Consider the following 16532-nt stretch of genomic DNA (forward strand, 5'->3'; position numbering starts at 1 on the left):
AGTCAACAGAGCGCCAGTTAACAGCAGGCTAACAGCCTGTTAAGAGCATCCGGCAAGCAGCGGCCAGAGTTGGGCTGCTGCGCTCGGCTCGGCTCGTCGGCTGGCAAGTGCGCGCTCTCTCGCTCGCATCGTTCATTGGCGGCGCCATTGCGGCATTCGTGTTAGCTGCTCGGGATGCTGCTGTCGTCTCGGCTGTGGGCACATTTTTTTCGGTCGCTCTGCTCTGTGTGTACCATAAAAATCGTTTCAGTGAGAGTTTGCGATCCCGCGGGTACGGTCGAAACTAACGGGATTTTCGATTATTCAGCCGTTACCCGTTTCCGCTTCGCGTTTCGCGTTAGGCGTTTTGGCATTTAGCGTTCGGCGTTCTGCGTTCCGTTGCATGCAAAAGCTGGTCACAATCAAAATAATATTGGAGAGAATCGTTTAATTGTTGCGAGTGTTACATCAATTCATTGAAATGTGAAACGCTTCAGAGTGTGTCTATTGAAATTGCGTATACTACGCGTAAATTATACAAAATAGAAAACAAACAAAAAGAGACGAAAACCCGAATCTCCAAACTTAAAACGTGTCGCGTTTCATGAGCGTTTTTTTGGTGCGTTTATTGTCGCGTGTGCCGCGCTAACTCTGCACGTTCCTAGCTGGCAAAATGTAAGCACTCGATTTGTTGTAAGCGACAACCAATTTGTTTTCATTGTCACTGATGTTGCTGTTGTTGTTGTTGTTGTTGTTGTTGTTGTTGTTGCTAAATTTACAAATCAACGTTTGTCGACTGTCGTGCGGCGTCTCTAGTTGGGGGCACTTCCACATGCCGATCCAATACGATCTGAGCGCCGCCCTCCCACGCTCTGACGTCGTCGCTGTCATTGTCGTTGTCGTTATCGCCTCGTTCTCAATGAAAATGATTTTCATGGAAAACACAGCGAACGCCAGCGAGAAGAAAATCACAGAGAAAAAAGCGAATCTCGGCATCGGCGTCGCTTGGATTACTTGGCGTATGTATGTACTTAGGTGTGTGTGTGTGTGCATTCGTGTATGTGTGTGTGTGTGTATGGGTGAGCCGGCACATAAAACGATTTCGTGTACTGGTCTTTTACGACGATTTTATTTTGTTGGGCTTAGCTGAAATAGTTTTCGCAACCTTTGTTGCTGCGCCCCATACAAATTGCACAAAATTTGCCATTGTTGTGAATTCCATTGAAAGCGTGCAGTATTTGTAGGGTATTTCTTATGCAACATGCATTCTTGTGAGCTCTATCACACACACACACACATGCAAACACCTCAGAGCTCAAGTGCTAAATTGCTGGCATTGAATGTCGCATAACAACAAATATGAACCATAATCAAATAGAAGAATGCCAGCCACTAAAAGTGTTGAGTGATGCACATTTATTCAATTGTTAAATTGCTGAAGTGTGCGTGTAATTTCATTACACTGAGCGATGCCATAGGCACTTGACTAGCGACAAAAGGCAAAAGGCAATAGGCAAATAGGCGAATGCCAAATGGCAAATGGCAGCAGTCGCGGACAGATGGGAGATAAACTGATTAAGATATTGCTGCAAAGGAGGAAGTGGTTAATATAGATTATCCAGATAACGAGAAATTGTCAAAGCTTAACCGTTTAAACAAATCAAGGCGTTGTACATAAACAAATTGAGACAGCTAAAGAAACTAATTTGATTTGATTAATATAAATATAAATATGTTTAAAAATGCAGAAATATAAATAACTTTAGCAAAAGTAAATACCTTTATGTGTGATAAATGATAAGTTTTTTCTATCTTCTTAAAATATACTATACGTAAATTTGAATTTGAATTCAAAATATAAATTTTACAAAACAGGTTTTTGAAAATATAAAATGTTATATTTTATAATTTGTTTATAAATAATTGTTTACTATTTACTAACATTAACCCATAAATGTTTGTATTATTAAAAAAAATAAATAAATAAATACAGGAATAAATAAAAGAAACTATAAATATATTAAATATATGAAAATATGCGATATATGAGAACATATGAGGAAGAAATTACATATAAATAATAATAAAAAAAAAATGATTTAAAAAAATATCAATAACAGTAAAACAAACATTTTTTTAAACAAATTATAAATAATAGTAATAAAAAAAGTAAAATAAATAAATAAAATAAATTATGTAGTAGTAATAAAAAACAAAATAAATTCATTGAACTATAGATAAATAATAATCATGAAGGAAACTAGAGACAATAAAGTAAAAAAAAAAAAAAAAAACATATGTATTCAAATTAAAAGCAATAATAAAAAACATGGATAAAGTGCCAAATAAGTAAAAATAAAGCTTATTTATAATACATTAAAAATAAATTCCTTTATATAAATATGAATTTTTCAATGTAAGTAGGGAATTAAAAACTTATATAAATTTCAGTAATAAAATACACAAATAATAATTCATACTCTTCATTAATATATGAATTTAAATTTGAAACAAGAGAATATATAATAAAGTAAAATTTTTCATATTAAGTTTGAATAAAAATACCTGATTTATATGATTTCATTTATTTATAAAAATAAATTTGTGTTATTTTCTTCTCATATTTATTGTAATTTTATTTATTTATTTATTTATTTTTTGTTTGCTTTCATTTATTATTTTATTATTTTTAATTTTTGTATTTTTATATTTATTACTGTAAATTACTTTCTTGCCATTAATAATTGATGGGAATTTTATAACATTTAAATTCAATTAAAAAAACACAGTTTTTTTTTTTTTTTTAACATAATTTTACACTTGCCTTTACAGTATATCTCCTGTCTGATGCCTTTTTAATTTAAAATCAGTCTTTTTGTAGTCTTTAAATATGTGTGTGTGTGTGTGTTTCATTTAATGCCTTTGGACAAAAATCACTTTGTGGCAATTATGTTGTGAAAATCATTCGTGCGCTTAATGCATTTCCACTTGCAGTTGCCAATTAGTCTCAGGCAGAAGCATTAATTAATTATTAAAGCACAACTAAAACCATTTTCGACACAATTAATTTTAATACGACAAGCAATTGAATGCAACCGATGGCCACAAGAGACTGCCGTGCAGCACTGCAGCAGTGCCATCCGTATGCACATTACATATTTAATGGCTGGCTGGCATTTGAGAATGAGCCAAACAAAGTGCATAAATTGCGTATTGAAATGTATTTTATCATGCAATTTATATTGCGGCCAATGGAAACCGAAACCCAAAACTGAGCCGAAACCGAAACCGAACCCGAAACCGAAACCGAGCCCGTAACCCAAGCCGTAGCCAATGCAAGTAAATGAACAACAATTGCATTCAATTGCCATTTGGATTCGTCTGCCTAACTTAAGCATATCGAGTGTCCAGCAAATGTTTTCAGTTTGAATTGTGACAAGGTCACGTGGCAAGCGAGTCAGCTGCATCGTGTCCTGCGCCTTCTCCTGCTCAGTCAGAATATACGACAAAATTAGCTGCAACGACAGCTGCACACGACGACGACGACGACGATGACTACGATGAGTATGCCAAGTGTTCAACGCTCTGATTGCTGCCACAGCCACTCCCACAACTCCTGCTCCCTCCTCTCCTGCTGCTGTTCTTTGGGAATTTTAGTATTCATAAAAATGTACTTGAGCACACATAGCAAACATAGCCAGAGGGGCGTCAAAGGCAGCCATGCATGGATTTTTATAGGCTCACTTAGCGCACATAAACCGCAAAAAATGGCGCCGACTCTGATGGCAGGTGGAAGTTGGAGCACAGCTCGCAGCTAAGCTAAAGAGCTCTTTAGTGCACCTTTACACAAGCACAACTCGTTCATACACACACATACACACACACAGACACACGTGACACAGAGCTATGCCATAATAATATTGTAACTTTGCACTTCAAATTGCATTTTAATGCAAACACACTTCATTACATTACATTGCAACAAGAACAACATGAGCGGAAATGGAAAAAACGTCGACACACTTTTCAGTTGCTGCAGCCGGAAAACACACACACACACATACACACACACGTACACGAGCGAAACTTGGCATGTTTGTAAATTGAAGTGCATGTCGATCGAGTAAACTGGCACAACGTACTTTACGCAGTCAGGTTACGTATACGCCACGTTATGAGGGCAACAGTTCGATTGCATATTAGCTAATGCAGCAAGCTATATATATATTTTTTTGCTCTCCTCTCAAATTTCAATTGCGAGTGTGGCACTTGGTCTTGGCACTTATGAAAAAACAAGTGTGTCTATCTGCTTGTTGAACTGAAAGGAATTAATTAATATAAAAACAATTTTGATACATATATATATATATATATATATATATATATATATATGTTTAGTGGATATTTTTAAATATTACTGATTTGGTAAATGAATTATTATTATTTTTGTAAAGTTAAAATATTATAATATTACAAGCAGAATAATATTCTGGAAATTTTATTGTATTACAATGCAATTTTATTTAGAAATGTATTTTTATTTATACATATTTTTATTTATTTATTTATTATTTTCTACTACATGGTTGCTGGTCCTTGATATGCAACTTTATTTATTTTTATTTATTTATTTTTTATTTTATTTTTTTATTTATATTTATTTTTATTTAGTTATTAACTATTTTTTTCTTCAAGGTTGCTGGTTCATTATTCTGTTGCCCAATCAAATTTGAGTATTAACTATTTTTGAGTACGGAGAACAGGAATTTAAAATTTATTATATTTCATTATTTATAACAATAAATTAATACGCACTCATCTAATGTATGATTGTAATTGTCTTCACTATCATATACTGGAATTTTCTCTAACATTATGGAATTTTCTCTTATAATAATAAATGCTTTCATCGGTTGCAAGAATTCATAGTTTAAGCAAAGATTTTTTTTGACAATTTTTGCTGTCATATGTTTCTATGTCCAGCCTTTATTTGGACTAACTGCATGCCAATATTTTTTGAATTGGTTGTCCCTTCAAATCTAGTTCTCTAATTGAATATGAGTAGTTTTTACTATTCTCGACTTTTATTTCTGTTTTGTAAATCGATTATCACTCTCAAATACGGTTTGTTTTATTCATGTGATTTCGTATTTGCAGCTGTCAGTGCACATGTTGTCCAGAGTTTTATGTTTTTCCAAATTGAATAAAATATGTCATCCAACAGTGTTCAGAGATTTTTTCCTTTATTTATGCGAAAGGTTTTTCCTAAAAATTTTACCGCTGCACACAGTGCAGAAAAATAGAAAAGAGAGATAATAGATTTATAAATGTTGTCCATTTTGGCACTTTATGCCAACGTTTCGCATCGATGGAAATGAAAATTTCTCCGTATATATTTTTATGATAGATTTCCAAAAATATTTACATTAATCGCTTAACTACTCATACTTGCTGCTATCTATTTTTTCTACCCTTTTTTTTGTGTCGCTGATAAATATATATATGTATATATATATATATATATATATATATATATATATACATATATATTTTTTTTTAAGCCATTGAAATGGAAATCCATTTAGCGAGGCCGCAACCAGAATGGGAGCGAGGCAATCAGGCAGCGGGGCGTATGATAAATAAACTTATACAGATTTATTATGCGCCAGTTGCAAAAAAAAAAAAAAAAAAGTGAGAGAGAGAGTGGAAGAAGCAGAAGATGAAACATTTATTTAACGCGAACATTTTTCGATGCGCTCCACTCTCGCGCTGTACAGTGACAGTTGCGGTTGCCACGGCCCGAGTCACATTCGCACAGTCGCATAGTTTAATAAATTTTTATTTATGATCTGTGCCGCTGAGACCGAAAGCGAGCGCAAAAGGAAAAAAAAAAGGCGAAATATACAAATAGAAGCTGAAGCGGGGCGAGTTTGTCAACAGAGGCTGAAATAAAATTAGTGAGAGGAGGCTAAAAGCATCGCCAGCTATGGCGACGTGGCCGATAAAACACAGCAAGTCAATATATCATAAAAGCACGTCGAACTGCCTCGAATGTCGCGCAAAATGGCGGCGCTGTCTGTGTGCCTCATTCTCTATCTATCTCGCTCTCTCTCACACGTTTGCTCTCTGTAAGTGTGTGTGTGTGTGTAGACTAGAACATGAACGTATACAGTTTCCGATTTCCGTTTTCCTGTTTATCGTTTATTGAGTTTTTGCTACGTAAAAGTAAAAGCATTGCGAGCGCACAAGAAAAAAAAAGTGAAAAAAAAAGAAAACAAAGTCTAAAGAGAAATTTGCACTCGTTAGGTCTTTGGCATTACTTTTGCAGTCGCTCTCCTCAGCCTCAGCCAGAGCCAGAGCCTTGTCTGCGTCTTCGTCATATTGAACTTTGATGCTGGCACGTTCTGTGCGCTTGCTTGGGGTCCTTTTAAAGATCTACACGCGCGCTCCTTGGGCACATGTTTTGCCATTCTTTTGGCCCAACTCGACTTGCCTTGATTCGTCCTTTGGCGCCCCAGCACGTTGCCAGTTGCCAGTTGCCAGTTGCCAGTTGGTCCTTGTTGCTTGTTCTCGTGTTGCTCGTGTGTTGTTAGTCATTTATATGGGCATCATAAATTATAACAAATATGTACGCAAGCGGCATTTTAAATGATTTCCCACAATTCCGACGCCTCTGCAGCGCACCCACGACCGGGAGCCGAGTTATAAATATACTTTAATTAAAAGCGCTTCAGTGTGAGTGCAATATGCTGTAAAATATTGAGGTACGGTGTGTGTGTGTGTGTGTGTGTTGCCGCCTGACGAGGCGTTCGAGTTCTGATTTGTAGCTGTCTAGTCGAAATGTGTGCTATCCTGTTGCAGATAAGAAAGTTTCGGTTGGGGCTGGTTACGCTCCAAGATGCTTAATTTCCTCATATGCTGCGAGGCCCAAGCTGTGGAGATATGCTTAAAAATTCCGTTTTTTAAAGTATTTCAAATAATTTCTATAAAATATTTAATATTCTCATGCCACTAGGCTAGCCCACAGTGCATAATAGACAGCTATTTATTTAATTAAAAATGAATAAAATACAAGGCAACAACTGTTCAATAAATAATAACATAAAACTCAACATCGACCGAACTATTTAACATTTTTAACATATTTTGCATTTATTTCGCTGGCATCGAATCAATTACAATTTCACTTATGCATCAATAAATAACGCTCTCTAATTTCGAGTGACTTTCTGCCATGTTTCAAGCGAATAAAACGCAGATAAATAACCATTTTAACAAAATTGTGCATAATTTGTGAATTTGTGCGCCAAACAACAACTGAAAACATAAATTAACAATTTTTACCACATAAATAACGCATACAATTTATAAATGATTTAAATATAAAAACAAACAAATTAACTCAATAAAATTTGTAAAATTCACATGGATTGGCCTATGTGTATATATATATGTGTGTGTGTGTGTGTGTGTGCGTGTCTGTCGGAATGTGCAGTAAATCTGCTAACAAATTTTGCCAAACCAACAATAAAGGCAATTAAATAAATAAATTTCAGCAACAACAACTACAACAGCAACAACTATATATATTGCCAAAATTGCAACGACAATTTTCCAAAAAATAGCAATACTATATTTTATTTATTGACATGTCAACAATTTGCTGACCCTCGGCCGTGCGGCCTCTCTCTCGCTCTCCCCCTCTCTCTTTCACTCTCTTGCAGCCTCGACGGAAAATTTGTAAATGGACGCAAATAAAAATGTCAAATTAAATCAAATCAATATATGCGCAAATAAGCCAGGCCAATAACAACAACAACAACAACAACAAATGATTGTGGTGTGCGTGTGTGCAAGTCTGTAGAGCCCGAAAGTAGGCAACGAAAGCTGCCCGCCACATCGCCAGCAACAGCAGCAGCTCCACTTCGCAAACAAGCTGCTCTATAGCCATTCTCCAGAGCAGACAAACACAGGCAGACAAACATACACACACAACATCACACACATATACACGCTCACAATCACTGGCACAATCAAAGAGCGCGGCAACCATGTGCTTGGCTGTCAGCTGCCTGTTGTCCCTGCTGCTCTGCCTCGTCCTGCCCGCGTCCAACGCACTTGCAGCGGCAGCAACACGTGCTCGCGTCAGCTCCTCCACGACAATGACACGAAATATTGAGGAAGAGAACGGTAAGTTGACTAATTTGCAACTCTTTTTTAAAGCAGTCTAGTGTAGGTTGAAAAATCAAATTGAAATACCCTTTACCTTTACCTATGCTAATATGATATTTTTTTCTGTTATATAAATATAATATTTCTGGGATATACTAAAATAAAGAATCTTGAAGTTTTAATTTAAGTTAATACTAATATATGTATTATTTTACACAAGTGTCTTAATATGTTTTTTTTTTTTTTTTTTTTTTATAAAATACTTCTAATAATTTTTTAAATAAGAAAGTCGCTCTGCAATTGATTTATCGAGATATTCAAGTCTAAATTCGACAAGTTTAACATTGAAATATTATTTAAAAGTTTCTATTGAGATTCTGCTGTTTGTTAAGGGAAAATGTATACAATTATATTAATATTTGAAATAAATATTAATATTTTAATTGGAAATAACTTATTATTACATTACAATTTTCTTAAAAATTTCATTAAGAAATATTTGCGGGTAAAATTATGGCAAGAATAAAAATATGAATGACCATTATTGTTAATTGAAAATTAAAATAAAATTTTGGTTGGTCACATATTAATTTGCAAATAATATATTTTAAAAAAAAAAGTAAGAAAATAATTTTTTATATTTATTTTTATTATTTTTAATAAAAATTTAATATAAAAGATCATTCTCTAAGCTATGAAAATTCGTTATAAATTTATATTTATACTACAGTCTATAATATCTATGTGAACTTTTTTAGCTTTTTACTTTTACAAATTTCGAAACAGTTCAAGTTAATGTACCACAAACTTTTTTAGGGTATATAGAAGTCATGCAATGCCAGCGCTTAGTACCGCTGCCTTGGTGGCTTTTGGTTCTTCGTTTTTATATTTTTTTTTTTTCAGAGTGCCAAAAAATTGATTGCGCCTGGCGGCAAATGCTGCTCCACTTTTTTCACTTTGCGCCCTTCTGTCTCTCTGTGAGAGAGTCTGTGTGAAATTTAATTTAAAGTGAAAAGTTTGGCCGCCGTTAAGCCAGCCTATATATGCGTGTCAATGTGTGTGTGTGTGTGTGTGTGTGTGTGTGTGTGGAACTTTTATTCAATCAACATAAAGTTTATTGTGTGTGAATACGCGTACGCCTTTGTGGCTGTCAAAGCGTCTCCTCTGTCGCTGCGTTATTGAATAAATGAAATTTCTGGTTTATTTTGACGAAGTTTATGTGCAAATTTAATACAGTTTAAATTATGTGAAATTGATTTTGATGGCTTCGGCAAATCCAGAGCTAAGCTGTTCCTCCCTCAACCCCGCAAAGCTGTCAAATGTGCAAAACTCTTTGTAATCGTGTAATACTGGGCCCCGCCATTAGAGCGCAAGAAAGATGCTGGCAAAATAAACAAAACAAAACGAAACGAAACGATACGAAAAGCCAACTTACTTTACTCTCGGCTGTTAATGGTCAACAGCAGCAGCAGCTGCTGGCAAGGCAGTTCGATAGCTTTTACGGCTTGTTATTCTGTTTGCCTGAGTTATTTCTTGGCTGGGGCAGCTCGCCAGCTGGTCAGCCACCAAAATAGAAGAGAAACTTTCGCTGGCCATCACTTTCGCCCACTTCCCAGCCAAATAATAATATGTTGCTAATAAATAAGCCATAGAAGGGCCCAGGGGCGAGCGGCCAGCTGAAGGACGCACCATATTTTGTGTGTTGCAAGTAAACTTTGCAGAGTTTGTGCTGGTCTTCACTTTTCTTTCACTTTTTCTTTTTGGCCATCGAGAACTTGGCAAGCAACTTGAACAATACGCCGAGCCATATAAACAAAGTTCACCAAGTTTGCGGACGGCTACAAAAAGTGGTGGAGCCACCAAAATGCCCCGCTAATTGCGCATTCAGTTGTGGGTAATCAGGTAGCAAAATTTATTGTGTTCGTTAAAGATGCAAAATTTCAACATTTGCCACTAATGTACAGGCATTTGGTTAGTTCATTTGGACTAACAGTGTGTGAGTGTGTGAGTGTGCGAGTGTGTGCGTGTGCCACATGACGTATGAGCAACACGCGTGCTTGTGTATTAGTCATACGCCATGTGGGCCGGGCCAGTTGGCAACTCATTAAGAGGACGGGCCGGGCCAGGCCAGCCTCGGTGCACCACACTCCAGCCACAACCACTTGACTCGAGTCAAAGGACAGCCACAGTCTGCAATCGTCCGACGATTGAAGGAGCAACGCCTACAGCTAAGCTGCATATTGTTTCATCAGTTTTTGGGCAATGTTTTAGTTTTAGTTTTAGTGTTAGAGTTGGGAACAGTCAAAAGCACTTCGGGGTCTGCAGCTCATATGCATGCCAGGGCGTGGGAGGGTTTTAATAAATTTGGACTTTATGTGTTTTCAATTGAATTCTACAAAAACTTTTCACTTCGGCATTTCAATGTTTTCCAAGTTAACTGCAAGCTGAAGAAACCACCACGTCTCATCCCCCTCCCTCTCCCTCTCCACCATCCGCTCATCCAACCAAAACCAGTTCCTTTGCCAGCTCGAGCAGTATTTATCGCATTTCTATGAAAACAACGTACTCAGAATTTTGCGCAACAACTTCGAAATTATGTTTGGGTTTTCTGCCCGGCGCTCGCTCAATTTGTTGTTATTCTTGTTCTTGTTGCTGTTGTTGTCTGCGTTTGGACAAAGTTTGCCATTTGTTGCCGCAGCGCAGCTTTCTAAATGCTTATTTAGAGGCATTTCTGATGAGTTAAGTTTCGACTGCCACAGTAAACTTGGCCCGCTGCTTGCCCCTCTGCACATCTGCAGATTGGATATAGATATCGTACGATTGCACTATAAGCTGCACTTTGCCAAAGCGCCAAGTTGCTTACTAAGCGGCTCGGCTGAGCCAAAGTTTCCAAGGACTTAATGGTAAATTTTCAACATTTTACAAGCATATAAAACATGCAAGATGAGCCTGCGCATGCATGCAAACAAATATGTATGCAATTCATGGCTACTTTGAGCACATTCGATCACAGAGAACGAAACTATTTAGAATTCGCAGGCAAAGAGAATTTTCAATTATACTTAGCAGAACTTGGATAGAAAAGTCTGTTTGTGTCCTTTTATAGAATTTATTCGGATTAAAAAAAAGTATTTTAAGACATAAAAACGAGGCATGTAAAATAAAAAATAAAAAAATAAAATAATAATTTAAAAAAATACAAAATTTAAGTTGGCTATAATAATTCTTATAAATCAGAAATATCTAAATGAATAAATGGCTAATTGAAATTGCTGTAAATTAATTTTTTGCAGAAACTTTTTACATACCTATTTAAAAAATTGTGATAAATTATATTTGTATTATTAGAATTTAAGAAATAATTATGATTATGCTTAATATTTTTATTTATCGAGTTTCGTTTTAAAAGAAATGTAACCTATACATAACTATATATATATATATATATTTTTTTTTTTTCGAATATAATTTTATTTTAATAACATAATAATATATTTAAACATTTTTTAATATCTGTTAAATGTTATCAATATTAATAGTTTTGTATAGTCAAATTTAATATAAATATACATACATATGTAAGTTTAAAAAATTCTTGCTACATACTTATTTTTTAAAAAATTTAATTTGTATTATTCATTCAATATTTTTATGAAGTTTAATTTAAAATAAAATTCAAATTAAATATATATGTATTATATATGTAATTTTCCTTGTTTATTTTAATGTTAATATATATTTTATTTTGCTTAGTAAATTTTCTAGTTTTAAGCAACTATTTTTAATGTATACATAATTTTGACTAAACTTTATTTTTTTATTTGCTTTTTTCTTTACTTTATTTTTAACTTTCTTTTCGTTTTGTTTTTCTGTTTACAGCTTTACTTAATCTGTTGGCTGGTAAGTTTTGTTTAAATTTCTTTACTTTTCCTTTTTATACAAGGGTTTTAGCCTATCGCACATGCTTAGACCATATAAAGACTACAAAATAAACCCTTCGACAATTTCTAAACACTTAAGAACAATTTTGTGTGCGCCATGGACATCAAAATATTATTGATGCTCGGACACAGCCCAAACAATTTGCGCACACAAAATTGAGCTGGGCGAGTTATAAATGCGGCAACAACAGCAGCTGTTGCCACGCCTATCACAGAACAACAGATACACGCCCAGAAGCCAAAAGGCCCAAACATGAGCGAGCGCAAAGGAGCGCCGGTAAGACCCCAAAACAAAAATCAGCTTAGTAATGAAAGATATCAAAAGCAAAAGCCAAAGCAAAAGCCAGCAGCATCGACATGAAATCGAAGCGACTTGCTGCCAAGAATGGCAAAAAAAAAAAAAAAAAAAAAAAACTTCTTTCAGCCGGTCAAAAGTGATGAGCAACAATGGACAGTTCCGCCGAGTGCCGCCCACTAGTTCCACTCTCCCTTTCTCCCTCTCTCTCCATCATTCTCTCAGCATCTATATCTGTCTATAGCTTTATTTAGCTCACTGTCAGTCTGTGCGCCTGTGTGTAGTTTTCGCTGCTGGCCAAAAACTTTCGTCACTGATTCGACTTGAAAGGCAAAAATTCCAGCGTTGCTTAAGTCGCAGCCTCTGGGGTAGACTTTTTTTTTTTTTTTTTTTTTTTTTCCTTTTTTGGGCAAGTTTCCTGTAAGCAGAAAGCAGAAAAAAAATCAACTGACAGCGCGTTGAATGACAACGGCAAGGAAAAGTCGCCGCTGCGAGGAATTTGTCAACGTTTTTCTTGCGAATTGCACACACACACACACACGAACACACACACTCATACACACACACTTGAGCGTACTGTCTGCATGTGCTTTTGGCTCTGTTGTGTTTGGAGTAGCCTACTTAGGGGCCAAGCTGATAGCGTGAAAGCCTTGTGGCTAGGCAGGCAGAGGCCTGAGCACACAGTCACACACACACACACACACACATACACACTCCACTTGAAACGCAGTTGACGCCGACTGTTGTTGTTGTGATTTCTTGCTGTTTGCCAAGGACATTGGCGCTGTTTGCCCTGGCTGGCCCATATATAGCCATATAGCCATATAGCCATATAGCCATATAGCCATATAGCCATAGCAAACGGCCACTTCCACACACACACACACACACACACGCACAGCTCAGTCAGTGCTCATACTTATTCATTTCATGGCTTTGCAAGGACATTTATCATTTTCCTAAGTAGACGGCGGGCGCGTACGTCACAAAAAGGCAGCCCAACCACGCCCGTTGATTTCTATATTTCATTTCACCCAGGGTGAAGCGAAAGAGCAAAAAAAAAAAAACAGAAAAATACATAGAAAAAATTGAAATTTTACCCAAATGTTAAATAGAATTCATTTTGCTTAGTTTCAGATTTGCGGTTCTTCTACACATTTTGTTGCTTCGCCGTTCGGCCTGTCGCTCAACCAGTTTGTTGTTATTCATGGCGCTTTTTACACTGTTTGCCTCGTGTATTATTTTTTGTTTGCTATATGAATTTATGCAGTGGGCCGTGGGTTGGGGCAGGGGGCGTGGGAAAAGTGCCCAATTGGCTGGGCAAAAAAGTGGAAAATTTAAGCCTACTTGAATTTATTTGCGCTCATTTAGTCTGACAGTCGAGATGAGTTCATTTCCTACGGCCACTTGAACCGACTGACTGGCTGACTGACTGACTGAATGATTGCCAGACGGCTAAAGAGTTCATCGCGCCCTGCTTATAAATAGCATTTGAAGCAGCATTTAAGACGGCAACGATTTAATGTCCTTGCAGCTGCTTCACTCGTGGCTTCGGCATATGCAATGAATGATATTTTCGAAACAGCTTTCGTTCAGTCACTGCGCCTTAAAGAGACTCACTAATGAACAAATAAAGCTTAGCGAGCCGCAACCAAACAGCAGAGCCAGAAAAAAGGCGCCCAAGATGCGAAAGTGGGCCCTAATAAATCACGGCCAGAAATGAAATAATACAAATACCAGGCAAATAAAGCCGCTGCCGAGCCACAGCAATGTCAGCCGGGCCGAGATGACAAAACATTTTTGCATGGGAATTCATGTTTGACTTATGAGATTTTCTACGCAAATTCCAGCAGCAGCCGAATGTCCATTTCTATCACACAAAAGCCAAAATGACAACAACAAACAGCAGCCTCACTTATAAGAGCCTCAATTTAACGCACCTCAAATGCTCTTTTCGTTCAATGAACTTTTTGAAGTTGAAAATAAATTTAGAAAAAATGCAAAGCATTTACAAATACATATATTTGTATATAAATATGTAAATATATCTAAAGAATTTTCTACTGAAATAAATAAACAATAATTCACATTAAAGCTCAATGTGTAGCAGATTTATATAAAACATTCAAGTTCCCTTGAACATAAAACTTAAACAGTTGTTATTTGAGTTTAGTATTTTGAGCAGAGAATTTGGTATTTAACACATTTTATTCCTATTAAATATACGTAGCATTTCTTGCATATGCTTTTTATATATAAATACATTTCTTAGAAATCAGTACAGAGTTTCAGAGTATATTTGTTAATAAAATAAATTTTAAAAAATTCTTTAAAATATTTTCAATATTTAACTATAACTTGCAATTCATTTTTAAATATTTTCAAAATTATAATTATTTAAGAAAGACAAACACAGACCAGATGGAGAAAAAAAATATATAAGTAAAATATATATATAAAAATAAAAAAATAAAATAAATAAAATAACTAAGTCTTATGTTATTTATTTTATTTTTTTATTTTTATTTATTTTATTTGATTTATTTTTATAAAAATAAAAAAAATAAGATAAATAAAATAACTAAGTCTAATTTTATTTATTTTTATATTGGTCATATTTACATCCATTACATTTATAGCTTAAAGGCATATTATATATAGTAATCAGGCATGACACAGTCCTGTTCCTGAATCTGTAGGCATTTCAGTTTTCTCCTAGATCTCTCTCGAAGATCTGTGGAGTACTGTGTCCAGACTTCTCTTACGGTATGTCAATTTTGAATTAATATATCCCAATCCAACAGGGCTCAACTTCCAGTTCACATTCAGCCATGCTGCGATGGGTCAAACTTGCCAATATGAAAGATTAAAAAATGCTTGGAAATTGTGCAAAGTGTTTTATATAAATTTGTTGTTTAACCAGCCTCGACTGCGAATGTTTAGCACTGACAGACAGCAAGCTTAATAACAAACTTCTAATGCCCAACAAAACTAACAAGCTCTGCTCAAGTGGATGGCTCTCTATGTATGTGTGTGTGTGTGTGTGTGTGTGTGTGTGTGTGTGTCTCACACAAAGTCAACAAGAAATATCAAACAACTTTGTTGAGTCTGCCGCCGCTTGACCATGGCCAGTCCCCTGCACTCCATGACACTGGGCCGTGCTCCGAGTTTATTGTCGGTTTGACTGTGAGACATAGGAAAAACAGTTGCCCATTGCCGGCTGCCAACTATTATGCTTTGTTAATCGGCTTAGGCATTTTTGCCTGCCTTACGCTCTGCGTGACGATTTACTAGACAAAGCCCAGCACAGCTCAGACAAGGCAGCTCAGTCCTCCACCAGGCAGCAGGCACCCCCATCGAAGCTAACCTAGTCAAATTGTCTGCACTCTACGGCGTTTTGTTCATTTGTCGCACGCGCCATAAACTCAGACCAGTCCAGGTAGCGTCGCCACCTGAGCTGTGTGTGGCAAAGGAACTCTGATGAGTGGGCTTTGTTTTTGCAGCCCTCCGAATTTGTGAGGCTTTTGCGGCCTGTGTCTTGCCTCATTTGGCTGGCAGCTTAGGCAGATACGCAGATACGCAGCTACGCCCTGGCAAATCCCTTGCTCGAGCCGGTCTAAGGGTCCCCTGTGACCTGGGCACAAAAAATCGTTTTGTGTGTTTTCGTTAGCATTCCGTGTGGAATTTGATACTTGATTATTTGTTGCCGCCCTCAAGCGTGCATAATATATCAAAGCAGCGTCAACGTCAACTCGACGAAGGACTCCAAATCAGAATTTACTGACATTCGCCTCGTCTCTTTCCCTCTTGCTCGTCTGGCCCATGAGTCCATATGCCACTCAGCACATCTGTAGACGTCATGTGTTGGCAGGCAGACATCGTATTTCTGTGTGTTTTTAGTTACATTTTAGTGTCGTTCGCATAATAAATAAATAAATAAACCGCTGTGGCCTGTTTTTACCTGCAGGCTTTTCCCTCCACTTCCCTCCCCTACTCACTGTGCTCACGTGCGTGCTAAGCACTCGAGTGTTCGCTTTAAGCTTGCTGCCCAGCCGAAATCAGAATCAGCATCTCCTCAGCATAAAGTTCGCTCCGTCGCAAAAATGCAAAAGTTTTCCATTAATCTTTAGCACTTCTCGCTGCCA

At 36.4% G+C, this 16532-nt stretch overlaps 1 protein-coding gene across 4 annotated transcripts in view; it reads left to right on the forward strand.

Annotated features, from left to right (window-relative positions):
* Window positions 1–229: 229 nt before the first annotated feature.
* LOC6580403 (nephrin) overlaps window positions 230–16532 on the forward strand; it is an 88343-nt gene continuing 72040 nt past the window's right edge. Inside the window, exons 1-3 of one of the 4 annotated variants that reach the window (XM_015164196.3) lie at window positions 230–654; window positions 7704–8169; window positions 12031–12051. In XM_015164196.3, coding sequence (XP_015019682.1) covers window positions 8031–8169; window positions 12031–12051 — 160 coding nt within the window. In that variant the 5' untranslated portion in view covers window positions 230–654; window positions 7704–8030. The remainder of the gene's footprint in view (window positions 655–7703; window positions 8170–12030; window positions 12052–16532) is intronic. The other 3 variants (XM_015164195.3, XM_015164197.3, XM_032729882.2) reach the window with 3 other exon arrangements.

This window comes from Drosophila mojavensis, unplaced genomic scaffold (assembly GCF_018153725.1).
Source record: "Drosophila mojavensis isolate 15081-1352.22 unplaced genomic scaffold, ASM1815372v1 contig_81, whole genome shotgun sequence".
In the NCBI taxonomy this organism is placed as follows: Eukaryota; Metazoa; Arthropoda; class Insecta; order Diptera; family Drosophilidae; genus Drosophila; species Drosophila mojavensis.